Source organism: Anser brachyrhynchus (genome assembly GCF_964034855.1).
Source record: "Anser brachyrhynchus genome assembly, chromosome: 1".
NCBI classification, from domain to species: Eukaryota; Metazoa; Chordata; class Aves; order Anseriformes; family Anatidae; genus Anser; species Anser brachyrhynchus.
This window is the reverse complement of record NC_137694.1, coordinates 148,600,927-148,628,261: the sequence shown is the minus strand read 5'-3', so window position 1 is coordinate 148,628,261 and position 27,335 is coordinate 148,600,927. Positions and strand designations below refer to the sequence as shown.

The window sequence follows — 27,335 nt, the reverse complement described above, 5'->3', positions numbered from 1 at the left end:
TGGTGTCCACAGTTCCACCCCCAACTCTACTGCTCATTGTGCCTTCATTATGTTTCCCTCTTCTATTGACACAAAGGAGAAATAATATTGAGCACGACTGAGTGGGAGGGCAGAATTACTTTCTTTTGAGGAAGCAATTGTTTATTCTGCTTTAATTGTTTCTGAAGCTATGAAAGATAAAAATCTTTCATTAAGTTCTAAAGCTAACGACATTGTCATCATTCGTCTCTGCTTGCTAAAACAGTCTGATGCAGCTGCAAAGAACAAGGGCAAAATAACTATGCAACTGCTCTCTGATTACATGCCTTGAGATACATGCCATACCAACTGCATGGGAATGAGGAAAAGAGAGTTGCAGTCCATAAGACTTCCTTCCTACTCCCACCAGTAACTTTTTTCCTGTATTTTTTTTCCAGTAGACCCATATCTGATTTGGCAAGAGCTACATATAAAAGGGCTTTTAAATTAAAAGCAGAAGAAAGCATCCTACAGAACATATTAAAAAGTCTATCAAGAAAGTCGGGGTTAAAAAAGGAAAGGATGAAATAACCAATAAATTGCATACATTAAGAGGCAATCAAATTTAAAACATTCATCTAGGACTACTAGTACGGGAGTCGGATTTGAGTAATTGAATATACTCATTTTTTATTCTGTCAGCCAAAGTGTGGCAGCAGTGGTGGAAGACATTTAAACAAGTTTCCAAAAGCCCCTTACAAAAACAGAATCCTATCAGAATCCTATCTAACCTGACACGATGAACAGTGTCAGGGCAGTTCACGGCACTTTGATAGATGTCATTCAAGTATACCCATAAAAATATTCAGAGGATGATGTCCTGCCATCTTCAATAGCCCACTGCACTTAGGGTGCTGGGCTTTGGGATGAGAGCTGTGAAATTTTACATAGTACTTTACTGTATGTTTTGTAAGAACTGAATTGTTCAAGTGGCCGAGTTTGAACTTGTATAATCACATTCTGTTTAATGGCACATCCTCTGTAGCTTCTTCTGTATTCTTTCCTTTATGCACGACATAATGATCCTTTTGTAGAATCATTAAGTTTCAATATAGAGAAAGCTAAATTTCCATAATAGGTTTATTCTACTGATTGCCTAAATTGCACTGAAAATCCAAATAGCTCTTCAGAACTCTGACAAGTGAGAAGATTAAGAAATAAAATCAACAATTTACAAGTTACACATTTAAATTCCTTCTTATCACATTAAGATGAGGACAAACAAGCGAGCGTGGAGAATCTTATCTTTCCCAGATAACTTCATATTCCTTTGCAGGCCACAAGAATACAGACACAGTTCTACTGCTCCCACAGATAGAGATTTTTGCTTAGCACCACTTTGAAGGACGATAAAAACAGCTTCCATCCACCTCTAATAAACAACATCACTAGATGTTTCCATGCATGGCCTGTAAGGCATGGCACACCTCAAGCACAAGCCGAGGAAGCAGAAACCACTATCTACCCTTGCAGGGCATTAAATACTGCCTTTCTTGTACATTGGCTCCGTATGATGAGCTGGAAACTGTGAAATCCACCTTCCATCCCACCTCTTCCCTAATAAACTCCACACTCCACATACTCTATTGTTTGTTTTGTTTTCTGGTGGCCTAGAAGACCCAGCACCTCCTGGGAACACCATCTGTGCACCAAAATACTTCTCAGAATCTCTGGCAGCAATCTGAGAGCCCATGAAAATGAGGACGAAGGAAAACAACTTACTAGATAACACAGAGAAGCTAAAAAACACAATGAAGGACTTGAAGGAGTATATCACAGACCTACAGTTTGAGCAATAGGCTAGGCTAGGAAAAGCCAAAGCAGGAACAGACACAGCTAAAAAGTGTAACAGAGAGCTACGTAGCTTATTAAAAATAAATAAATTAATTCAAGTCTCTAGTTGAAATCACAGTACAGAGTCTAGTCACACTTTTCACATTTTACCAGTTTTACCAGCATTAATATTTTGGCTAAAATGTGTTACATCATATGGTTTACTCTCACGGCATAACGAATTTTGAAGAGGTGGATCAGCAAATTCAGATGACATCATAACTACTGAGTAACGCTTCCAAATGACTGCATAAACTGGATAGCATTATACAGTTCAAATACCCCAACACTGTTCATCTACTGCTAGTGACTGTAAACTTGATAAACGATTCAAGTATAACTCCCTTTTTCATGCTGCTGAGCATAGATTTTCCTAAGTTCTTGAGAAAGAGAGACAGACAAAAATATTCAGCCTCGATTTTTTTTTATAAGCTGCACTCGTAGCCTTCTGTGCCTGAATTGAATTTTGTGTTTCAGCTCTAGGTTCCAAAAAGTACGTGAAGAAAGACATTTAATTGGCTGGTGGACAGCACTTGGATTTGCTTTTCCTAGCTACGTCTGTAAAAAGAATATATTAAGAATGTATTTCTACTCCCTGATTTTCCTTTATCTATATGTAAAAATTCCTCAGGATGTAGTATTGCTTTCTGCCATTCTAGTTAATTAACTGCCATGTTTATTACAGTAATGCCTTCAGGTCAAAGAAAGAATAAATCTCCACTGTGCAAAGCACTGTACAAACACTAGAATACTGTCTTCACCTTCCTAGTGTCATTTGACAAGATCTGCATTACAGAGGGTGAAAAATATTACATTCATGTTGCCCACTAAAAGGTGACTCCCGATGATAGTAAAATAAAGTAAATTACACTATAAAAATGAATTCTCACCTGCTCTGTTTTTTTGTTTGTTTGTTTGTTTGCTTGTTTTTTTGTTTTCTGCTGCTCTTAACTTTAGGTCAGTCAATGTAAAACAATTCCATGACTATTTAGGAGTGGGGAAGAGAGAAAGGAAAAGACACCCTCCACAAATAGAAACAATACCAAAGATGTACTGACAAAAAAAAGTCATAACTACCATTGTTATGTGTGAGTCCAACAGTACAGCTAAATGATGAATTATCCGAGACATGCTCTGAAATTAAAATGTAGCAGTAAGTCATAAAGATACTTACAGTTCATAACACAGTCATACTTTGTCTCAAGAAAAGGAACTAAACATACTGTGAACCTTTTAATAAGGACCTAAACACCATGTTTCAAAAGCAGAGAGAAAAGAGTGGGTCAGGATCCAAATAAATAAATCATGGAATTGCACAGGCACAAATCAGAATTTGAGCCATTATATTTTTTCATTTAATTTTCAAATGCTTTCTGGCAGGGAATACAGTGGAGGAAGTGGGGCAGCTGAACAGCTTGACCTCCTTTGCCTTTTTAATGATCCAGGGCTGATTCTTAGAGCACAGAATTCATAATAATTAAAAATACTGTCAGGGTGAAGAAAAATGAAGAGGAAAAGAAAAAAAAAAACAGTTTTACAAAGTGGTATTTTTATTTTTATACCCTACTGTTTGAGTAGCTAAGGTTAATGTACTGAATTGCAGCAGTATTAATGCTACTATATAAGGTGGAAATTTGAATAGTACACAAATGAAGTTTTAACTGCTTTTAAGTGTCAAACAAATACATGGAGCTAGAAAGTATGTAATGTGGAGGAATAATTACACTGCAAGCAAGGGGTATCAGTGTAAATTAAAGAGGGTTTATAATCTTTGGAAAAGAGGGCGGGCTACTCAGGAGGACTATAAGGATGTTGTGAGGCTGTGCAGGGACAAAATTAGAAAGGCCAAAGCTCATCTGGAGCTCAGTCTGGCTACTGCCATTAAAGGTAACAAAAAATGTTTTTATAAATACATCAACACAAAAAGGAGGACTAAGGAGAATCTCCATCCTTTACTGGATGCAGAGGGAAACTTAGTTACAAAAGATGAGGAAAACGCTGAGGTGCTTAATGCCTTCTTTGCCTCAGTCTTTAGCGGTAAGACCAGTTGTTCTCTGGATACCCAGTACCCTGAGCTGGTGGAAGGGGATGGGGAGCAGAATGTGGCCCTCATAATCCACGAGGAAATGGCTGGTGACCTGTTACAGCACTTGGATGTACACAACTCGATGGGGCTGGATGGGATCCACCTGAGGGTACTGAGAGAACTGGCGAAGGAGCTGGCCAAGCCGCTTTCCATCATTTATCGGCGGTCCTGGCTATCAGGGGAGGTCCCAGTCAACTGGTGGCTAGCAAACGTGACGCTCTTCTACAAGAAGGGCCGGAGGGTAGACCCGGGGAACTATAGGCCTGTTAGTTTGACCTCAGTGCCAGGAAAGCTCATGGAGCAGATTATCTTGAGTGACATCATGCGGCACCTGCAGGGCAACCAGGTGATCAGACCCAGTCAGCATGGGTTTATGAAAGGCAGGTCCTGCTTGACGAACCTGATCTCCTTCTATGACCAAGTGACGCGCTTGGTGGATGAGGGGAAGGCTGTGGATGTGATCTACCTTGATTTCAGTAAGGCTTTTGACACCGTTTCCCACAACATTCTCCTCAAGAAACTGGCTGCTCGGGGCTTGGACTGGCGTACACTTCGTTAGGTTAAAAACTGGCTGGATGGCCGGGCCCAAAGAGTTGTGGTGAATGGAGTCAAATCCAGTTGGAGGCCGCTCACTAGTGGCGTCCCCCAGGCCTCAGTGCTGGGGCCGGTCCTCTTCAATATCTTTATCGATGATCTGGATGAGGGGATCGAGTGCACCCTCAGTAAGTTTGCAAATGACACCAAGTTAGGTGCGTGTGTCGATCTGCTCAAAGGTAGGAAGGCTCTGCAGGAGGATCTGGATAGGCTGGACCGATGGGCTGAGGCCAACTGTCTGAGGTTCAACAAGGCCAAGTGCCGGGTCCTGCACCTGGGGCACAACAACCCCAAGCAGCGCTACAGGCTGGGAGATGAGCGGTTGGAAAGCTGCCTGGCAGAGAAGGACCTGGGAGTATTGGTTGACAGTCGGCTGAATATGAGCCAGCAGTGTGCTCAGGTGGCCAAGAAGGCCAACAGCATCCTGGCTTGTATAAGAAGCAGTGTGGCCAGCAGGGCTAGGGAGGTGATTGTCCCCCTGTACTCGGCTCTGGTGAGGCCGCACCTCGAGTACTGTGTTCAGTTTTGGGCCCCTTGCTACAAGAAGGACATCGAAGTGCTCGAGCAAGTCCAGAGAAGGGCAACGAAGCTGGTGAGGGGTCTGGAGAACAAGTCTTACGAGGAGTGGCTGAGGGAGCTGGGATTGTTCAGCCTGGAGAAGAGGAGGCTCAGGGGCGACCTTATTGCTCTCTATAGGTACCTTAAAGGAGGCTGTAGCGAGGTAGGAGTTGGTCTATTCTCCCACGTGCCTGGTGACAGGATGAGGGGGAATGGGCTAAAGTTGCGCCAGGGGAGGTTTAGGTTGGATGTTAGGAAAAACTTCTTTACTGAAAGGGTTGTTAGGCATTGGAATGGGCTGCCCAGGGAGGTGGTTGAGTCGCCATCCCTGGAGGTCTTTAAAAGACGTTTAGATGTTGAGCTTAGTGATATGGTTTAGTGAAGGACTTGTTAGTGTTAGGTCAGAGGTTGGACTCAGTGATCTCGGAGGTCTCTTCGAACCTAGACAATTCTGTGAAATTTAGAGCCATTTACAGAGTGGACTAAGTACTTTCCTCCATCTGGCAATGCATGCACACTATCTAAGTACCAGTGTCTAGGCATTCTGTAACTCAGGTAGCATTTTCAATGGGACGAAGCTCTTTGAATATTAAATTGCAAATCTTAGCTAGTATTTCAATTCAATACAAAAATTAGTACCAAAAATTAATGTAAAACACAGCGTTGCAATGCATCCAGAGATGATGGAAAAGGAACGCACCCCAACCGGACAGAACTGCTGTCAGCATGTCCCAACCTGAGCATTCAAAAGGCAGCATGGCAAGACAGAGCAGACGCTTCTAATACCATCTGGTTGCTTTTCATGCTCTTTTGGAGACTTCCTTTGAGCACAAATGTACATAAACCTATGCATCTTTGTTCTTAAATGGAAGTCCCTTCAGCACTTTCCTCAACCTGCTAGAGAAGCCTCCTGCATTACAACATCCACAGAAACAGTCCCCTACCCCAAGGGAAACCGCCAACACTGATGCTGCCAGGTGAGGATTGATGAATCTGACCTTTACCACCTCATTTGCATGTATGGCAACCAGACCTCTGCGGATTACCTTTGATCCTTGTGTGCTAGCAGCTGCCCCGGGGCAAGTTCTTCAGTGGCTGACTATTTAGCGGACTGGGATATATTTCCTGGCTGAACTGCCCAGTGTCCTCCCTTGCTGACAGCTACAAAATGGAGAAGACATAAATATGTTCCCCAGAAAGCTAAACCACCTTGGATAAAAAGTTGGAAAGGAAGGAAATCGCTTCAAGCATTTCATCTGTATGTATTCCCCAAACTGCCCACAATCCCAGTAGTCATCCAGTAGGAAGTGACAGCAGATGAACACATTACAAACACCTACAGCCCCTCCTAGCTTTCAGGGAAAGACATTTCAGCTAAGGAGATTGTCTTTGGACAGAAACAGTGAGTTACCACAGCTAAACTGATGAATGATAGGTCACTATCTTGGCTGAGCCAGGGAACATGAAGACCACCAAAAGTGGGATATAATCATTAAATGTGTATGCTTAATTAAGTGTTCCCCGATGGCCTTCTGGGATCTATATATACCCTATGTTCCTTTTTTTTTTTTTTTTTCTATTTTCCCTTCAGGGGACATTTTGAAACCCTCAGTGAGGAAACCTCCACTGGTCACTATGACAGTTTGGCAGGAATCAGAATTTGCAGAGGTCTCCGTTTAAGGACCATGCTGTTATATTTTAATTCACATCTTTAAAACAGATAATATAGCATTGTCCAGGTTATAAAGTCAATCCAGAAGAAATATTTATCTGAAAGTAATTCATGAGGGCACATGAAGTGTTATTTATTCTTCCAGCTAAAATTTGTGGCATAATAGAAGCTGCCTGTGGCTCATATTAGCATTATCCAGGCTCATGCTACACATTAGACATGGCCCATGAAACACTGCAACCTCAAGGCAAAGTAATTTCTAATATCAAATGCTCACACAAAGACAGTTCAGGGTTGTGAAAAATACTTCCCTCCAACCTCAATTTCCATTTTCACTTTGTCAAATATTATTAAAGACAGCATTAATGTCACGGCTCAAAAACTACTGCTTACCTAAGAATAATTCTCTTTCTCTGCCATAGTACTCCATTTATTATTCCCACCCCTGAACAAAGAGTATGAAGTTATTATTTACATGGTCAAGGAAATTTTGCCTTAGAAAGTGCTGTCCACCTAGAATGTGGGCAAATTCATTAGTAGTTATTGCAAATAATATAGACAATTCCAACCGTAAATGTAAAAATCCATATGGATGTAACCCTGCTTATTGAAACCTTAAGATATAAGATGTCCTATTTATTCCAAGTTATCAGAAGATATTTTGAACCTTCAGAAGACAGCTTGTAATAAACAGGGACTAAATCAAACAACATTCAAATGATGGAGGCTGAAAAATAATTTTGAATATAACCTCTATAGAAATACTTATTTGTTTTTTATTAGATTGGGCTTGGAAAAAACAGGCAGGGGAAATTTTTAGATGCATCCAGCATAACCCTAACTGATCCTGTTAATGTCAACAACAGCATAGCATTCGGTATTTATGAAAATTCCCCATATAGCAATACATGAGTTGTTATGGACAAGCTTCTCCATTCTAATCTGCTTATACGTTTAGGAGTACACACAGAATTTAAGGTTATACAGGCTTCAAAAGTATGTACATAGAACAGATCAAGGCAATACAAGAGATAAAATATCAACTTGTGGAAATTGCATTTCTTATTTGCCAAGAGCAGTTACAATGTTTAGAATGGGCTATTCCTACCAAGCCTATTTGATAGCTGTACTTAGGTAAGCAATACAATTTTAAGCATTAAGAGCAGAAAAACAGATTTATACTTGATACTTTGTACATTTACTGCACCTAATTACAGTTGTATTAGAAAAGCTGAGAAAGTGGACATTCCAAAGAGATCTAGCTGTGACAAAAGCTGTATCTCTACTATTGAATGACATGCACCAGAGAAAACTTCAGGCATTGAAGCCAACTGGAAGGGGACAGACTATGTTTAGACCAATAAAGTCTCTCAGCCTCTCTGCATCATGACTGCTGGATACAAACTGGACCCTGGGACTTTCCAGCTTCAAAACTGTGCTCGGGAGTTGTTTGGAAGGAAGCTAAATGGGCACATGCCAAATTCATACCAGAGGCCATTCTAACATTTTACTAGTACAGATGATCATGGTCCAGGAATGCTCCTGGATACCTCTCAGTTTTCTAGAGCAGGTGCAGCCTCAGAGGCCATCAGAATCCTAAGAGACTACCAGAGAAGATCTGGTGCAGATCAATGCTAAAACCAAATTTACAGATTGGAAAAAGCAAGCACATAACAGTGTAAAAGTAATTCCAGGTTCAAAACAAAGGTTTTGATGAAGCCCAGGTGATTTTGGTGAAGCCAAAAGGTCAGGTAGTAGCTACAATACTTTTTTTTCAGATATATGGCATTACATTAAAGTTAGCAGTCATTGACTCAAAATCATATTAATATAATTCACTATGCTGAAGTAAGTCAGAAGATTATCCTCTCTACTACTGAAGACTACTTAAGACTGTTTACTTGTTATGGTACTCTAACTGAATAGTATACTCATATATTCCACTAAGTCTAACTACACATGATGGCTTTGACATATGAGATTCTGAATCCAAGAGTCTTATGTTATTAAAAAACACACCAAACAAACAAAAAAAAAAAAAAAAAAAAAAACAGCACAGTTTTTCATGGAAGTTGTCAGAGCACTTTAAAAACACAACACATGTTCATGTGGGACACAACATTATTTTTGCGGAAGAATCTTTCCATTCAGAAAATCTTTCCAATTTGCTGTGATTGAACAAGAGTCTGTAAAGGAAAACCTTCAAGGGTTACCTGTTCTGATTTCAAATAAAGGTTGAAACTTGGGAATTCTGAACTGAGATGAAAGGAGGGAAGGCATTACTAATTCTGAACTGAATACAAGATATTATTTTTCATTTATTTGCTAATTTTGTACAGGATATAACTTACCGTGTTCTGTAAAATGAAGCGTAAGTGCTAGAAGGAAGAAAATCTGTATTTCAGAAAGAAATCAAATGTAGCCAAGACAGCCTGAAACAATAGCTCTAAGGTGTAAATTACCAGATTAATCTCAGTGATTGCTACTTCACATACTGATTATAGAATAACAGAATCATTTAGGCTGGAAAAGTTCTTTAAGATCATCAAGTCTAACCATCCACCTAACACTACAAGTCCACTGCTAAACCATGTCCCTAAGCACCACATCCATGTGTCTCTTAAATACCTCCAGGGATGGAGGGATGGAGACTCCACCACCTCCCTGGGATGCCTGTTTCAATGCCTAACCACCCTTTCAATGAAGAAATTCTTCCCGACATCCAATCTAAACCTCCCCTGGAGCAACTTGAGGCCACTGCCTCAAGTCCTATCACTTGCCATCTAAGAAAGACCAAGACCCTCCTCGCTGCAGCTTCCTTTCAGGTAGCTGTAGAGAGCAATGAGGTCTCTCCTCAACCTCCTCTTCTCTAGACTAAACAACTCTAGTTCCCTCAGTTGTTCCACATATGTCTTGTTTTCTAGTCCTTTCACCAGTTTTGTTGCTCTTCTCTGAATGTATTCCAGCACCTTGATTTCCTTCTTTGGGGCAAAGAGGACCAAAAATTTCCTGAACTGCACTGCCAGCAGGTCAAGGCACCGGTGAATGCTCAGAACTGGTGAGGTACTGATTGCAGACTTCCCAGTACATGAAAGTCATGGACATACTGGAGTTAGTCCTGCAAAAGGTCACAAAGATGATGAAGGGACTGGAGCATCTGTCACACAAGGGGAGGCTGAGGGAACTGGGACTCTCCAGCCTTGAGAAGAGAAGACTCTGGGATATTATCAGTATGTATAAACACTTGAGGGAGGAGTAGAGAAGATGGAGCCAGTGGATTCTCAGTGGTGCTTAGCAAAAGGACAAGAGGTAATAGACACAAACCAAAATACAGGAAATTCTGTTTAAACCTAAGAAAAAAAAATGCATTTTTTTGTTTTGGCTTGGTTTGTTTTTTTCTGTGCAGGTGGTCAAACACAGGAGTGAGTTGCCTAGATTGGTGTCTTACTGGACATGGTCCTGGGCAAGCTGCTGTAGCTGGCCTTACTCTGAGCAGGAGGGTTGGACTAGACAATCGCCCGAAGTGATTCCATGAAAGCTATTACCAAGTATACAGTGTTCCAAAAACATTTCTCATTTAACTGTACCTGTAACACTGAAATACCATTATGAGTATACTAAGAAATGCTGATCTAATTGCAGTGACCTATTAAGAACATACAAATTTTAAAATGATGCAGATAGGTTAGAAAACTGTAAGTCAGACTGTGAATTGTTTCTGCATTACTGCTTTAAAGGGCAATATAAAATGAACCAGGACAAACAGCTGCATTAATATCCTGAAGTCAAACTAAAGGCTGCAATCCTAGGAATGGAAGCACAACAAGAACAAAGCTGTTTTCTACAAAGGCTGAATGTCATATCTATTACTACATTGGGTATACTCTGCTTCAAAAAGTCAAAGTTGTTTAGATAAATATGAAACTGGCCTCTTTTTGACCATGTCCACAAACACTTCTTTATGAATACTGAGTGTAATTGAGTGAATATTTGTTTTTACGAAGGAGTTTTTGATAAGATTGTCTGCCAACTCAACCCTTAACAGAAAGTGACAAGGAGAAGAGAAAGGAAATCATCTGAATATCCCATTTGGGACTGAGTGCTTATCAGAGATATAAGCTCCTGACTAGAGGGAGGAGATAGGGGAGACTTGACATGACATTCGTAATGAATTTTTGTTAAAGACCTGAAAATATAGGCCTTGCTATACACCACCTAAAAATCCTGAGCACCAAAATAATGTCAAGAACACAACACATACCATATATGCTTTCACTGATATGATTAGTAACATACTGCATTCACACAGCAGTTTAAGACTGCATGGTGTTATATTCTGTTTCCTTTTCAAGCACACAATGCATTGGATTGCTTTACTTACTAGCAGCAGCAGCAGGACAATATCTGGATTATCACATGCACAGGCTACATGCATTGATGTCCAAAAATCCTCATCTTGATGATTTACATTTACTCCTCTGTCAATTAGAATTTCTGCAGCAAAGGCATTATCGTAGCGAGCACACTAGAAGAAAGAAGAACAGATTAGAGATGGTGTTTCACTGAGCATACAACTGAATTTATTACATACTTTTTTTTTCTCCATTTGACATTTAAATTTAGCAGATGACACACAGTTAAACTGCTGTGTTTGTAGGGGACAACAGCTGATGAATCTATAGAAATAGTTCTGTGGAGACAACAAGTTCCATGTGTATGATTCAAAGAATCCCTTATTCCCTGTGAAAAAGCATTAAATAAAATCTGCTGAAAGCTACAGCGAAGATGAGATTGCCTTTCAGTTCAGTACTGTCATTCCAAATCAGTGCACAGGCACTGAACGAACACATTGTGAGTGGTAGGGTGTAAGTATATGCACACCCACACACGCATATGTCCACAGATATACGAACTCCTGCCTTTTATGCAGTTTGTAGCAGCAACACATGCCTCTCTGTACCCACTCCTATCTCCAATCCACTAACTATAGCAATTCCTGTTCAAGTCTCTCTGACAGACACATACGCTGAACACTACGAGTGTGTTTGGGGGCTGTGTGAGTATGTGTATGTGTGCAGGCGTGTGTGTTTGTACACTGTGTTTCATTTTGAGGATGGAGATCACCATTTTTAGCAGAGAAGAATAAATTGGCATAGCCACTGTTTTGAGCTTACTGCTCTCGTCACACCTCTGACCCCACGTGCTTGTGGATAATACTTTAAAGGACAACCAGAGCACCTAAGTTAACATCCTCAGTCTGGCTTGCATATAATCTCAGTAACTCTTTAAGTAGGGATTCTCTCTCCTTCACCACTGGAGAGAGGCTACAGGGAGCCTAAGTTTCTATATTAGGTACTTAGATGTTTTGAATACCAACTTCAATAACTATGCGTCATCCAATATTTAAGGCTGTGTAATATTTCCCTGTTCTGGAAACCACACATATATGCTAAGAGCACAAATATAGTGAAATTTGCAGATCATATGCAAGGGAGGGTGAAATAACCATGCTGTTATGTCTGTAACTCATGGGGAACCACACCAAGGCATCCCATTTGCTCATCTGTATTAATCTGGCATGAAAGCCAGGACACAGGAGGAAAAGGGGAAGATGGAAATGTGCCCAGCTGGATTCCACTGTGAAGTCAAGACATAGCTGAGATACTCAGATGAACATGGGAATTGCATATACTACTGGGTTCATAAATATAAACGTAATATAGATACTTTGGAAGATGAAAATTAAACTCTAGGAGGCTAACAACCAGTCCTGCATTAATTGATTTTCACGCATACTGACAAATTGTAAGCAGAAATTAAATTCTGAAGTAATATATTTCCATTGGCTTGTAACTTAACTCTACAAACAGATAGTTTTGTTTCATTGCATCAAGATCATTCATTGTATCAGCATTATAACTGAAATTGAGTTGTTCAATGTTCAACTTTTAACAAATCAGTGATAAGACATTTTTATAATATAGATCAACATAATCTCATACCAATCACATTTTCAAGGCACTGTTAAGCAAAAAAAAAAAAAAAAAAAAGAGAGCTTTTGTACAAAGCAAATCTCAGACATCTCTGAGCCATTTTGTGTATTATTAATAGATATAGAGCCTTTTGTACAGAGCCTTATGTTGCCAGTTTTAAAACAGCCTTAGATTTGTAGCAGCAATATAATTACTGCTGCTCCTCAATTCTTGTTTAATGGCAGTTGTGAAGCAATTGGGCAATCTCCACCAAAGTTCCAGAAGAAAACTGGCACTCATATACTTTGTTTCTGGCATGGGTTGGGCAATTGCCTGTGTGAACTGATATACCATTACTGGGCTTCCCACTGAATGCAACTCAGGTAAGTACTAACTTTTCTGGTACTTCTTCTCTCATGGATTCTAATGAAAGTTCACTGAACGCCTTTGAAGATCCCATGGCCTACCTGAGATTCAAGCATATTGGAATACTGCCTACAGAGATAGCAACAGAATCCTTATGAATCTGAATCCAATTTTTTTTTTAGAAACATATCACATTGTGGAAGATAAGCCAAGTGGAAGAAGAAAAAGGAATTATATCATGAATCAGTTTTTAAGTGAAACATGCAGATAAATATATTTTCCATCCACTCTGGAGTAAAAGTTTTTGTCCTATGACTTGAAAGATCAGGCTCCCCTTTAGAGAAGGTAACTTACACAGAAATATAGTGATAAAACTGGTACATATAATGGATCTGAGTGAGGTTCAAAAATATAATAAAGATGTATGCCCAATTACTATTTTCAGTTCTCATGGAAAAGTGAAATTCACTTACCTATTTTCCTGTATCATGACTCTTCCCTCCTACCTGTACTGCTCCCAAATCAGGGTCAAAACCAGGTTTCACTGACATCAGGTTTGCACGTGTCTCTAATAGTACTGTCATTTTCCTGTAAATGAATTCTGAGCACTTATAAGTAACACTGACTAAACTGGGGCAGCAGGTTACACACAGATCTCTATTGCACTTTTCTTGCTGCAGGAAGCTTTCCATCCTTTTGAAGCACATGTGCCTGTGAAGCAGCAGGCACCAGTGGAGAGATACTGAGTGTGCCAGTGTTACAGGGTGTGATGCAGATGATCAAGAAACCTGAAAAGTCACAGTTCACTAAAATCTGCAGTTAAAAAGTGCGTAGCAGTTGAACTAGACAAAGCAACCTAAAATCCCTAAAGGATGGATCTTTCCTTCATTCTAAAATGTCAATAGGAAACGTCACGTCAGCTACGCTGAAGATATGGGTTGTCTCCTAGGGCTTTCAACACAAGATAAGATTTAGAATGTCTCAGTTTTGGGAATCCTAAAGATAACATCCCACATGAGCTGCATTTTTAGAGTACGATTGAGAACCTTTTGCAGAAGGCAAATAGCTGAAAGACAGAAAAGAGAACTTCAGTTGTCTCTGTTCCACCTCATTATTGCACCAGACACCCTAATCTATGTCTCAAAAAAAGTATGTATGTATGTACAAATGTACAAAAAACTATGTACAAAGATTTTGTTTCCCAAAATCTTTGTAAGCAGCACAGCCACAGAAGATGAAGAGCACAGATTCATTACACAAGGAAAATGCTACATCTTGCAAGAGTATGGCTGCAGGTGTGCTGTACTCCAGTAACATTACAGGATCCGTTTTCATCAAGAAAATGTTCTATTTTGTGTACATACTGTGAGAAACTTAATCCAATGGATCTAAAATGAAACACTCTGCCAGCAGGCTTTTAACTAGACGCCCTTTTATGCCCTTGTATTTCTGAAGTCAAATTTATTTCAGCAGCATTGTGGAACAAAGTTGGATTCAAATATCTTAAAATAATTTCACATTGAAAAGAAAGCACATCTGCAATTGAAGCACCACAGACCAAAGTAAAGCGTAATCAGACTTAGGATCCTACTTATGATAAGTTTTGACATTGGCTTCAGCAAAGCTGAAATTTTACCCCTGCAGTCTTGTCTGTTTGGCAGTCTTTCTCCCACATGCCCTTACATCTTGCTTTTCTTTGGTTATTGTACACAGTTTTCCTTCTATCATCTTCTATTTGCTACATAATCCAAATGGCTAGGCAAAAAATGATAAACTAAATGCTGACAATCTGTTCAATATCTATGTGTAGAAAATTGGAGCAAGAAAATATGCACAGAAACAAAAGGAAAACGTCACATCACAGTGTTTTTCGTATAGGATCTGTGAATCTTTGAACCATATAATTCTATATTCAGAATCAAGCAGCATTTCCTTTGTTCTTATTTACTGTGCAGATAATTTATAAATAAAACATTTAATTCTACATTGTTAGTTACCATTCCTATGACATGATCCATCCTTTCACAAGCAATTTGAAAATGACCACTTATTTCACAGGCATAGCTGGATGCCATCATAATGACTGGGGGGGACAGTGTAGATAAAATATTGCTAAGCCTTTCTTGTTGTTAATGTGCCCAATCTGCTACTCAGTATCCCACCATATTTATCCACAGTTACTAACACTAATCCTCCATCACTCTTACCAGATGGAGCAGGGAGCCTCCTGAGGAAACAAGCATGTGAGGGTCAGCACCATCCTTCAATAGTCGTAACACTGAAATATCAAAGAAAAGAGGAACAAGAATTAATGCAGAAATAGAGCCAATTCTGAGCTGTTAATAGCCTGATTCTTCATCATCTTCATTAACAGATTTAATAATATATGCAAACCTCTGAGATAACATTTGCAAAACTATCATGTCAGCATTTCCCATCTCACCTATTTTAACAACTAGGCCTGGAAGCAAAGGACCTTTGATAATAATGTTAAATATGAACAGTATCAAGGACTTCTCAAGAGGACAGAGGAGCATGTTAGTTCTATACATAGGAGAGGGGAGGGGCAAGACCCTCTCTCAAGGTCAAAATCACCTTGGGAGCAAAATCACAGTCAACTGGTTTTATTTGACTTTGCAGAGTTCCCATGAGACCTGCTGGCTTTTTCAGTAAATAATTGAAAATAGCGTTCATAACTTATATCACTCAAAATTAATCATCATACCGTAGCTAAATGATCTGCACTCAATTTAACCTTTACAGTGCATTGTCAGATCACCGACACAGCATAATTCTTAAAATGATATTCAGAGCCTAACTCCTCTCCCATTTACACGTATCAGTCTCCCTTTTGAAATGAAAACAGGCTTATAAATGCAAGCAAAAAAAAACCAAACACAACCCTGCATGTTGATGCTCACTCAAGTGTGAAAATTCAGCACTTCTTCCCAATAGTCTTTACTGCCTTTATAACCTTTTCACTTGGAATTAAAGCATTGACTAACTCATGCTATTAGTGCTCATTCCTGGAGCAGGATGGTGCTGTGACACTGCCAGACATTATCAGAGGAACTCACCCCTGCACTGCAACACTTTCTTCACCAAATTCGTATGAAAAGCCCTTTTAAAAGGCCTCCATCTAGGAGAGTAACTGCCAATAATGTTCGCTGTAGAGAAACACAGCTCATTCTGCCCCCATCATCTGGAAATCCTGTTTTAAATTCCTTTTTAAAAATCCTGGATGGAGTTGTGCCAAGGCCTGCAAAGCACTCTGAAGTTCTGAGTACCCCAGAACTCTGAGCTACTGAAACCTCTGACCATCAACTGGTCTCAAGGTTGTCCTAACTTCTGTCAAGAGAATAATGTGCACCACCTCTTCCTTATCCATGCATTTTTGTGTGTGTGTTTTCTTTCTCTGGAGAATGCCTTCTAACTCCATTTACACTGTACATTTAAATTTCTTACTGCATTCAAACATTCACCTGACCTATTTGAAAGGGGTCATTTGTCTTTTCAGATATTGTCAATTTTCATAAGCAATGTCTTCTGAAAAGGATGAATTATTTTTGATCAGGTGTCCTAGAAACATTCTGGACAAGAAAGAAAAATTGCCTAAATGGTTGTAAGCCTGTAAAATTGAAGTGAAAACAGACGAGGGAAGACTTGGCTTCATCATTACTAACTGCTTCACACATAGTAAACACAGTGGTATATTGGGCAAATATTTATACTAGCTATACAAATCCATTTAATCATCTGCTCATGTTTAAACTTTGAAAATCAAACATCAATCCAAACCACTGTACAAATTCACACTTTATGAATACCTCCGTGGTATCTATATCACCTCACCCAAGTTTTCATTTCAGTTAATTTATATGACTCTGAAAGACTTTATGTTCTGGCAAATGCCACTTTGAAAGCTAATTACAATTAGAAGCCACCGTTGTCTCCAGCTTGCCCATTAAAAGTAGAAGTGGAACAGTAAGTAACCTAGAATAAATGAACTGTACAACAACTGCCAAGAGAGATGAAAAGCACCAAAGCAGAGAGGGAGGGTGGAGAAATATTTACAAATTTTCATAACCTTGAGAAAAATGGATGAATGACAAAAAGCAATGGATTTTTCTGCTCTCAGACACAGAAATTCAATACTAAAGTACACAATTGTCCTCATCCAGACAGAGTCCATTAAAAATAATCTTCAAAACTAAGTTCCTTCCTTCTTTTACTTAAATTGCTGTCCACATAAGGAGATGCTTCTCCTACCTCAGGATGAGTGAAGACCTTCTCTGGAATCCTCCCTCCTTAAATAGGTGTGCAACTATATCATCTTCAGAAGTCAATATTTTCAGTGTTTATGTGTTATTAACATTTCTTTATCAAGCCAGAAAATACAAATTCCATATCAAAAAGCATTTCTTAAGGCTCCAAAAGTAATTTCATTCTGCCAATCTGATCAGGATTTCATCTGAACAAATTAATACTCAAAGTGATTCTCCTTCCTCCGTCCCTCCTTTTCAGCAGGGAAAAGATAAATTCCACCCATTTCAGTTTCTTAGCCACTTAATAGCAGTGGTTTTGTGTAGCATTCTTTCTTATGGACTCTGTGTGTAGGTTAGAAATGTGAACTATGGCTTGGTTCCATCCACAGAGACATGGAAATTAAGGCAGATAGTCCTCAAAGGTGTGATTTGCAGAAATTATTAAACTACTAATTATTAAACTACTAAAGTATTAAACTACTACTGAGTCTCAAGGAGAAAAAAAAAGTTAGGGTACAGTTAGGGTAGCTTTTTACATATGCTTTATGCTACAACTGTAACTGAATGACTCCAATGAACTGAACAGCTTTCCGCAATTCATTGACTGAATTACGACTTACTGTGTAGCCCTGTAGTCCAGTAAAGACAGCATTACCATGCCTGTTACCAGCCACAGGCCTTGTAACTAGCTTTGCATATGGCACTTCTGTTGTAAGACTTACTTTGTCTGGGCTTGGCTTGGCTTGTTTGGAGAGTTCTAGCTTTTTGAGCTGTTACAGCAATTGGCTAATGACCAGTGACAACTACTCGATGTTTTAGTTTTGTTTAACTTTGAAGAACTGTGCCATGCAGGGTGTAGTGTTAATAATTTTGATATGTATGAGAATAATTAGTACTTATGCTGTGCTATGCCTAATAGCACCTAGCTGTTCTACCATGTAGAACCGTCTGTGACCTTACGTGCTAGAGACTAAAGGAATACAGGTCTGAAGTGACAGCACAGCCTTGCAGATGATTTCAGAGACCCCAAGGCTATCAACAGCTCACCAGTGGTCACCTACTGATGGTAATGCAAACTTCAGGGTGAGGCAAACCCAGTTTTAGTTGTAACAGAAAAGACAAAAAAGAAATGTCCAACATATGTAAAACTTATAATTGGCTTTTTGCTGTGTATTGCTATATATTTAATACAGTACCAGTAGATATTTCTAACAGTTGTTCCTCTGGGAGTAGCAGCTAGCTAGTGTGACCTTTGTTAACATTTATTTCTGTTCTCTTCAGTTTAGCAGGGATTACTCTAGCTGGAAGGCTTTACTTGTTCATTATGTGAGGAATTGTGGCTTACTTTAGAAGCCTAAGACCATGCTGTTGCTCAAATGGATTACTCTACTCTCCTCCTGCCTCAGGCTGCACGTTTCTACCACTTCCCTTGTGCTGGCACAAGATAAAGATTAGTTTTTAACTAGACCAACTATCTGGGGATGTGGCACTGGGCAATGGCTACGAACAGGCAGAATGGCACAGCCACCACTTTCAACAACAGCTAAAAGCAGTTCTGGCATATGCTGACCATGAACCTGTGTAACTGGACAACAGAAGTGATGCTGAACCAAGAAGAATAGAATACTTCTATTGTCAGTTAAGGAAGGGCCATATATTGCCCTTTACTCACTCCATAATCAGACTGCTCGTCCAATACTTGCATCTTAAACTCTGTACGCCACCTTCACGCCTCTGTAGCACACCTCTCTCATTCCAGTCACACTGTATTTTCAGCTTGTACCAAAGGTAGCTTTGAGAAACCTGTTGGATGACTCAGCTGCATAAGAGATTAACTGATGAACACCAATGTCTGGTATGTTATTCTTAATCAGAACAACAAATGAAATCAAGCAAGATGTCATCATTTTTTAGTGAATGCAGTCTTGCATTCAACAACACTTCCTTTTCCTATCATAAGGTTATAAGAAAATTTTAAAATTTAAGAACAATTATTTGTAGATTTAATCATTCTTGTAATTTGGCTAGTTTTCCAGACAAGCACAGTTATAGTAGCAATACTTTTACTACATAACTAGTGAGACAGCTAATGCTTTCAAAGCAAGCTCTACCATTGGGATACAGCACTTATTCAGAGAAGTCATGCCCTTAATGTCCTTTTCAAACCACTGATTCATAACCTTACTGCTTTTTCACCCTTAAAATATTTCCAGCAATCCCCAGCAACATCTGTCAAAATTGTTCAAACCTCATCTTACTTCTCATTTCCTAAAGAACCCTTGGAACTCAATTCCCACCTTTGCTACATGAAAACAGATCATAAAGGAAACATGCACACCATTTGGACAACTAAGTGTTACACCATTCACAGAATGCAGAAATGAAGGGAAGAAAAAGACATTTTCCACAGTGGCTGAATTTGAGAACCTTAGCCTTATCCAAGCTATATCTTCCTCTGTTTAAACACATCATTGATGTGGGACTGAGGCTTCCATCCTCCCTGGCAGGCTCTTTGTAATTTATAATTTTTTTCAGGCAGACGGGAATCTGATTACCATGGCCCCAAAGCAATGGGACCATTGATTCTTTGTTGAACTTAAAAGCATGATGTGAATTGTCAGGCTGATCCAAGAGCTCCATTCAACAGAGCTTTATCTTTAAAAGAAAGAAACCAAAACACCAATGAAAGACTGACAAAAGTAGTCCTACATCCTCAGATGACCTCTCTCCCAGCTTTAATGTTAGGCCCATATCAAAACACGTCAGTTTTTTCCCATGCTTTGTTACTGGAGAAATCAATCAGCCCCCAAGCTTGGGTGCAGTTCAGCACCTCAGTCAGTACACTGTGGGATTGAACTGTAAGCAGCAGAGGTAAGCACATGACAAGACAGCTCCCTTCCTTTCTGCACCATTATTCCACCAGGACTTGTACCCTCAACTACTATATGTCCATGCCTAGGCGTCCAGCAATGCTAACAGCTTCCTACTTACACAATTCACTCTTGAGGTCAAGGACACATCCCTCCTGTTATCTGAGGTACCTTGAACTGGAAAACCATATAAAAATAATAGTTTTGTTTCTGGGCCCCGCAGACACCAAGTCAAATTCAAATGAGATCCACAAGGAGTTCCCTCAGTGGGACAGATAATTCTGTTGCGATAGACATAGCCAGAATAATTCATCTTTACACTCTACCATTATTTAATAACTGCTAACTTGAAAACTTCAGACAAACTCCCCCTCTTTCATTTCATTTTATATATGCGAAATTTAATGCAGTTTGTGCCTCCACTGGAAAATATTAAGGACAGAAATCAAATGGCATAAAAAATGCTAGTGGGTGCTCAAGCACAGTAATAGAAATTAATCTCCTAGGGCAGCAGTCAAATATGACATGCCGTGAGTTAAGTGGTGGAATGGCAGGCGAAGCATCTATTCTGAAAAGACAGATATTCACGTGGAAAAGCAGCGTGGACTCTGAGATCATTTCAGATTTAAAAACAAGTGGGTCGCACTACCTAACATCTACATCTGATTTCTTGTCTCTCTCATTTCCCTTTTTTTGTAAGATATTTACTCCTAAAGTCCTGTTTTCTTTCTTCTTTTTCTTTTTTCTTCACAATATTCAGCTCCTTCCTACTTCATAGTTACACTTTCAAATTCAAAAATTCAAATACTTCATTTACTTGCAAGAACTTGTGCAGACAATATCTATGTTTATGCCCACAGTGAGAAGGAAAAACAGTGACCGAAGTAATTTAGAGAAGATTGGATATAGCCATTCAGTTGCATGGCCCAAAGATACTTATGCAAGGGGCACACGCTGAAGCTCTGTGCAATGGAGGTCATCCCTTGTTTTGCCTCTATTTTTGAATTAACTCTTCCAGCACTAGAGCTCTGAAAAGGTCACAAGGGGAAAACTGCTGTGGTAAGGTCTCACTTGTTTATAAAGCTGTGATTTTACCTCAGTGTAACTAAAACTTCTGTATACATTACAGAGCTGTTGCTAGAATGATTCACATCACCTCACAAAATAACACATGCTTAGCTAAAAATATTGCTTCTGTCATCATAGCTGATAGCACAGCAGGGGTTTTGCCAGCAAAGCTATTTCCCAGGTCAAAACAGCTGTGTCATCAAAAGCTGGTAGCGCAGACCCGAACAAATTCTGAATTTCTGTTAGTGAGTTAAAATTACAATAAAAACAAAGCTTTTTTCTTTTTTTTATTTAATAATTCATAAGGTGAAAATTAACCTTAGGGGAAAGTAGTTGATCACGTAGTAAACTTAAATAAGACTCTTTACAAAGCTTTCACCTCAAACTAGCTATTGTGAGTTATGTATTTCAAAGTAAAATAAATAAAGAATTTAATATGTAAGCACTTCTTATCTCCTGCATTCTATATACATATTTTATCTATGTCCCACATATGGGTTTTCCTCCTGAGAAAGGTGACTAAAAAAAACAGCAAGAACACTGACAACATGCTAAATTCAGTTATTACAAGCGCTTCCACCCTACTGGATGTACCTGAGAAATACCTGTCAATTTGAAAGCTTATAAAAGTACTGGTGTAATTTTTAGACTAACTCTTCTCCTACAGAGACACCCAACTGTACACTCGAATGTTTGTAGACTTGAATAAAAGTTTCAGATCCTTACGGTATTTTACTAAATATGTTAAATTTATTGCAGACTTTTCAAGTTTCCAATTATATGTTCATTAAAAGGAAAATGTTAAAACACACATCAGCAAAATAACTTTTTCTGTGGACAGTAGCTTTGAAAACCATTGCCATTGTATGCTTTTCCCTAATGCAACAGTGAAAGTTGAAGAATTTGCATACAACACAAATTTTCTGCTGAATAAACTGTATGCTGCTGCTGTTTCACCCATCATTTATGTTGATCCTACACCAGCATTACTTAATTGGCATAAATCAAATTACCCCTGACCTGCATTCCATATGAAGTGAGACTCAGTCCCTCTTTTAACTCTCATAGCATGCAGAGCAAGTTTGTGCCAGCTGGTTTAGAAGCAGTGTAAGCAAGTCATTACGATTCCTATTAGAGATCTTCAAGGATAACAGTCTATTATCCTGCTTAGCAGCTGCTAAATGGTGCTAATTACCAGCTGTGGACCACTGGCTGTTAGATTCTGTAAGTGTATAGTGGAATTACCAGGGTGTGCACAAGGAAGCAAAGTTAAACCAGAACAAACTTTGGACATTAGCAAGCTATACATTAATCAAAAATAGTCACATGTGTGGCGTGTGAACAACCAGCTATGATGGAAATGCTGGGTTCCAGGAATATCTCGCCACTTGACATAGTTTCCTTAGGCACCCCTTTTCCCAGGATATAGCCTGTGACAGCATACGTCATCAAAATGAGAGTTGCTTCACTTCTGTTGGTCTTTCCATTAATGCCCTCCTGCCTCTGACCCTGTGTAGCAGTGGGGCATGTCCCTCTGCCATGAGCTGGAAGGAGGGCTTAAGCTAGCTGAAGGCTAACCTTAGGAAAGGTGGTTTCCAGCTGTTTTAGCTCCCTGAACTGGCTCACATCAAGATGAGTGTAAAGGAAGGAACACAAAAGGACAGGACAGAAGCAGAGGACAGAAAGGAGAGAAACCTGTGATAACCTCAATTTTAGCTTAATTTTATTCGGTTAGAAACATACTTTGCAAGTGTCACTTAGTATCACCTGTGATGCCAGTAAATAGCTAACTCTGTTTTGTGTGAAAGAGATAAAATATGCACTTTGAGGAAAGGGCAAGATGACCCAGGTCTTGTAGCTGTCTCCAAGTTAATCATGAAAAATTATTAACTGAGGAACTGCTAATCAGGAAGACCATTGTGTTGACATTCTCAAGGGAAACATGCTCGTGAATATGTCAGTAACCAATGCAATGTGAATAGTTTCCTGAAGAACAAAGATTAGGAGTATTCTAATGCTATCCTCATGGTAATAGTAAAAAATCATGCCCCTATGTTGGGAGATCCTGGCCCAACAAGGGACCCTTCCTCTCTGATGATGAGCAGAGTGATTGTGTCATGTGAGCAGTGTGCTAACTAGGTAACCAACTGGAGGTGAAGGGATTGTACGAACATGTAAATGTATTGATAAGGGATTGTATAAAGAGTAGTGTGGAAAGTCCTATAGGTACCAGTTTTATGGGAAACCACCTGGTACCCAGACTTGCGCAATTCTGAAATAAACAATATCTTGACCTAGCAGGTGGATTGTCTTATTGCACATCGGGTAATGAATCCCAACTCTTTATCAGACTACATATATATCCGTAGGCTACTCTCAAAGTTATGTCACAGTGCCTCCAAGATGCCTGCATATTCCATTTCCTTTCTTTGCATCTGCACATCAGCTGTGACAACAGGGAGGTCAATCAGTTCAGACACTTGACACCAAACATAACTGTTGATTTGGGGGGATGGTTCATTCTCTCTTGGATCAATTTGCTGAACTGGCTTCCTCTGCAGCCACACAATTGCTAGCTGATACAGAGAGCATGCAGCAAGAGCTCTAGTAGGAATGGGATCAAAAAATATGAATGAAAATTTCTGAATCAGAAATATAAACGCATAGAATTGGCATAACATAGAGGTATACCAGCATAAGCAAACATTTTATTTATCTAATTTGATTCACTACTGAGAAATGCGCTGAACTCAGAGAACAACTCCCTACTGATGTAGCTACACCCCTATGGGAGTGAGCAGCACAATTCAATTCAAACAGTGTGACTGGACTGATACAATTCTTTTTTTATTTTTTATTTTTTTACACAAAGCATGACACATAGAAAGCCACTACAGGGTGTAGTCAATATAATATTTCCGTGAACTTTCATTATACAGACTGCTATAACTGAGGATGTTTACATAAACAAAAAATACACAACAGACGAATTTTAAAAGGAATCATTTGAAATGTTCCAAATAAGGAATATTGTGTGCATCATTTGGCAGATATCACATAATTATTGGCAAAATGCTTTTCTCCATCATCTAAATCCAATCTATATTTTTCTTTGATTTTATTTATACCTATCTTGTTGTATCTACCAACTCTAACCTAATTCCTTCCCAAATTTGGTATTTATATCTTGCAGATAACTTGTAGATAAATATGGCTATAAGCTGATTCCCCTGAAGATCATCTGTGTTCTAACTTGACCATTAAGTAGGTGTTGAAAAAAGCCCACCACTAGGTCATTGTGTATTGTCATTAACAATGCTTGCAGTCATCATTTGAGCTAGCTCACAAATTTCTACTCATGAATTCCATCCATCAGCCTAGTTTTCCTTGTTTTGTGTTTTTTTTCCTCTTCAAACTTCCCACTCGCTTTCAAATAATTTTCAGTGATAGAATGCCAATTCATGACGATGTTCTATGAGAGTAAGCCTGAAGTCAACTCCTGCACCCCAAAATCAATACCACACTTCTTACTGCTACTTTTCACTTAAAGAATTGATATCCAGTTTGAATAACAACATTGAATGCCGTATGCTGTGCCCCACCTGCCCAGGCCCAGGCCCCCAACATCAGACCTGGGGCCGTCAGCACGTGGCCCAGCAAGGCCCCACCAAGGCCGGGCTCCAGCTCCACAGAGCCCTGCCCTGCCCGGCCATGGGCCCCAAGAGCTGGGTCCAGCCTCAAGCCCAGTTCCCAGCCTCAGCCTGTCTCCATCCCCAGTGAGGTGCCTGGTGCCCCCAGCTGTGCTACTCCTGGCTGGGGCGGTGGGACAGGCCTTTGTGCCAGGCCCTGCCCTGCCACCCCAGGTAGTCCTCCATGTTCCCACTGCCCCAGACCACATGGAACTGGTGGGCCTCACAGTGCCCTTACAGCATTTACATATATTTCATTAAATTCAAACAAACTGCCACCTCCAGAAAGATTTCCATCCCACCCAAACTTGATGACAAACTTCCATAGGTTTCATGGAAGCAGAATCACGCCCCTACTCCTTTACCCTTGCACTTTCAACGTCCACATAATCAAGTTTTTCTGATCTTTTAATTTTTTTTATCCTTTTCTTCTTTGTCCTTATTACCTGTATACATCATTTTTAGCACATTACAATTTGTGTGCTATGAAATATTGTCTGGTTGAGGTACAGTTTCCTGTAGGGCAAATTTCAATCTATCTTTTTCTATCTAAATCTATCTCTTTCAAATTTCAATCTATCATTTTCAGTCTATTGATACCAGTATCCTTTTTTAGACAACTCAGAGATAGTCTAGAGATGTGAAGTGCCTTGAATAATACTGTTCTACAGATATAGTCACTCTCCTCATAACATTTACAGAGTTTTAAAATGGAGAGAAGTTGAATGTTGGCATATATATGGCACACCATTTTTATTTTTCAATAATATCAGCATTCAATCACAGTCCTATACAATTTACCAAAACAACTGAGAGCATCATACAACTTTTTAGTAGTTCTTTTCTGCTTTACCCTCACCTCTCAATTTTGTTTCTTTCATAATGCACGAGATGTGCAAAGCCTAACGACTCCTTGCACATAGGGACAGCATAAGACACAACCTCCTGTAGGAAATGGAAATGACGTAATATCTGATGTAATAACTTGTATCATTCTGAATAAATGTACTTATAGGATTCTTAGGGAGAGGTTTAAAAACAAAAATCCAATGTTCATTCCATATAGGAACTGAGTGAAGTTCAGATGGCAATTACTAAAAGGCATACCATGACAGCTGGTGCCCTCTTATAGGATGTCTCCTTAGTAGACTACAAAACAAAGCAGCAGTTCAAATTTCACACAGATGCTTCCAGCTTTAAAACTGCAAGTCATATTTTCCGTACTCTCAATGGGTAAATGTGGAAGTCTAGAAAAAACTACCACTATGTGCCAACAATAGTAGTGATTTCAAAAATCTGGAGCAGAGACCGAGCTCGATGATTCAATGCTGCAGCTGTCATGTTTGCCTTTTGAATCTGAACGTAATCAAACCCCTAACAGTGCATGGTGTGAGAAATTACTTCCCAAAACCATCTCGTTGTTTCCCATGTAAAATCACAATATATACTGGTTTAAAATCACGTACAGTCTACAATGTTATATAGAATCATTGGTAAGGAACAAGGTAAGACGGCAGCATGTAGCCTTAGGCTGACTGTGAATTCTAACTTGAACTGTTTGCATACGCTTAATATCATTGTTTAAAGCAGGGCATTTAGAAATATTGCCAATTTCACCTTAACTACTCACCTTACCACCTCCATTCTTGGATGCAATTCACATAGAAACACAAGCTAAATTACTCATTCCCTTAGATGCATTGATTGTACTCTTACAAGCTTCAGTTCCTCCACTGTAACAACCTGTTACTGTGATGGCTGCAAATAACAATAATCAAGAAAAATCAGTTGTCTTTTCATTATGCCTTATAACCTTTTTATTCTTTTCTCTCTCATAGTTACAGAGCTTGTTCACTGTCAGCTTGAAGTGCAAAAGGTTTTAACAGCTAAAGCCCTGTACAGCAAGTTAAGATGATACCTCAGTGTATTGAGAAAAAAAGAATCCTCCGATTTATGTCAGAGAATAGAAAGATGACTGAAATAATAAGTAGTATATATACTTCGTGTTTAGAATTTTTATTGGGTAAGGAGACCACTATGTGCTGTACAGGTAAACCTGGCACTACCTATGATGTATTTGTATTTGACCACAAAAGGTACTACAATTCAGACGGAAGTAAAGAGCCGAGTAACAGAAAAAGCTCAAAGAGACAGGGCTTAGCAATTTAATTTTTTAACTACCATTACCATGATTACTCTTTTGCATTATGTGATTCTGGCTATATTCATTTTGTTATACCTTCAGAGCTTCTCAGGGAAGCAACTCCACTTAGTTATTCTACTTCCCAAATCTCCAAAGAAATTGCACTTGTGCTGTTTTTCACTACACTTATTTAGCTGGTTG

The 27,335-nt window shown here is 39.3% G+C and overlaps 1 protein-coding gene across 4 annotated transcripts in view; it reads right to left on the bottom strand.

The window, feature by feature from the left end:
• Positions 1 to 27,335, bottom strand: part of MYO16 (myosin XVI) — a 386,560-nt gene that overhangs the window by 253,561 nt on the left and 105,664 nt on the right. For all 4 annotated transcript variants that reach the window (XM_080577669.1, XM_080577670.1, XM_080577671.1 and 1 more), the window contains 2 exons: positions 15,307 to 15,377; positions 11,143 to 11,286 (listed from right to left, as the gene is read on the bottom strand). In XM_080577669.1, coding sequence (XP_080433795.1) covers positions 11,143 to 11,286; positions 15,307 to 15,377 — 215 coding nt within the window. The remainder of the gene's footprint in view (positions 1 to 11,142; positions 11,287 to 15,306; positions 15,378 to 27,335) is intronic.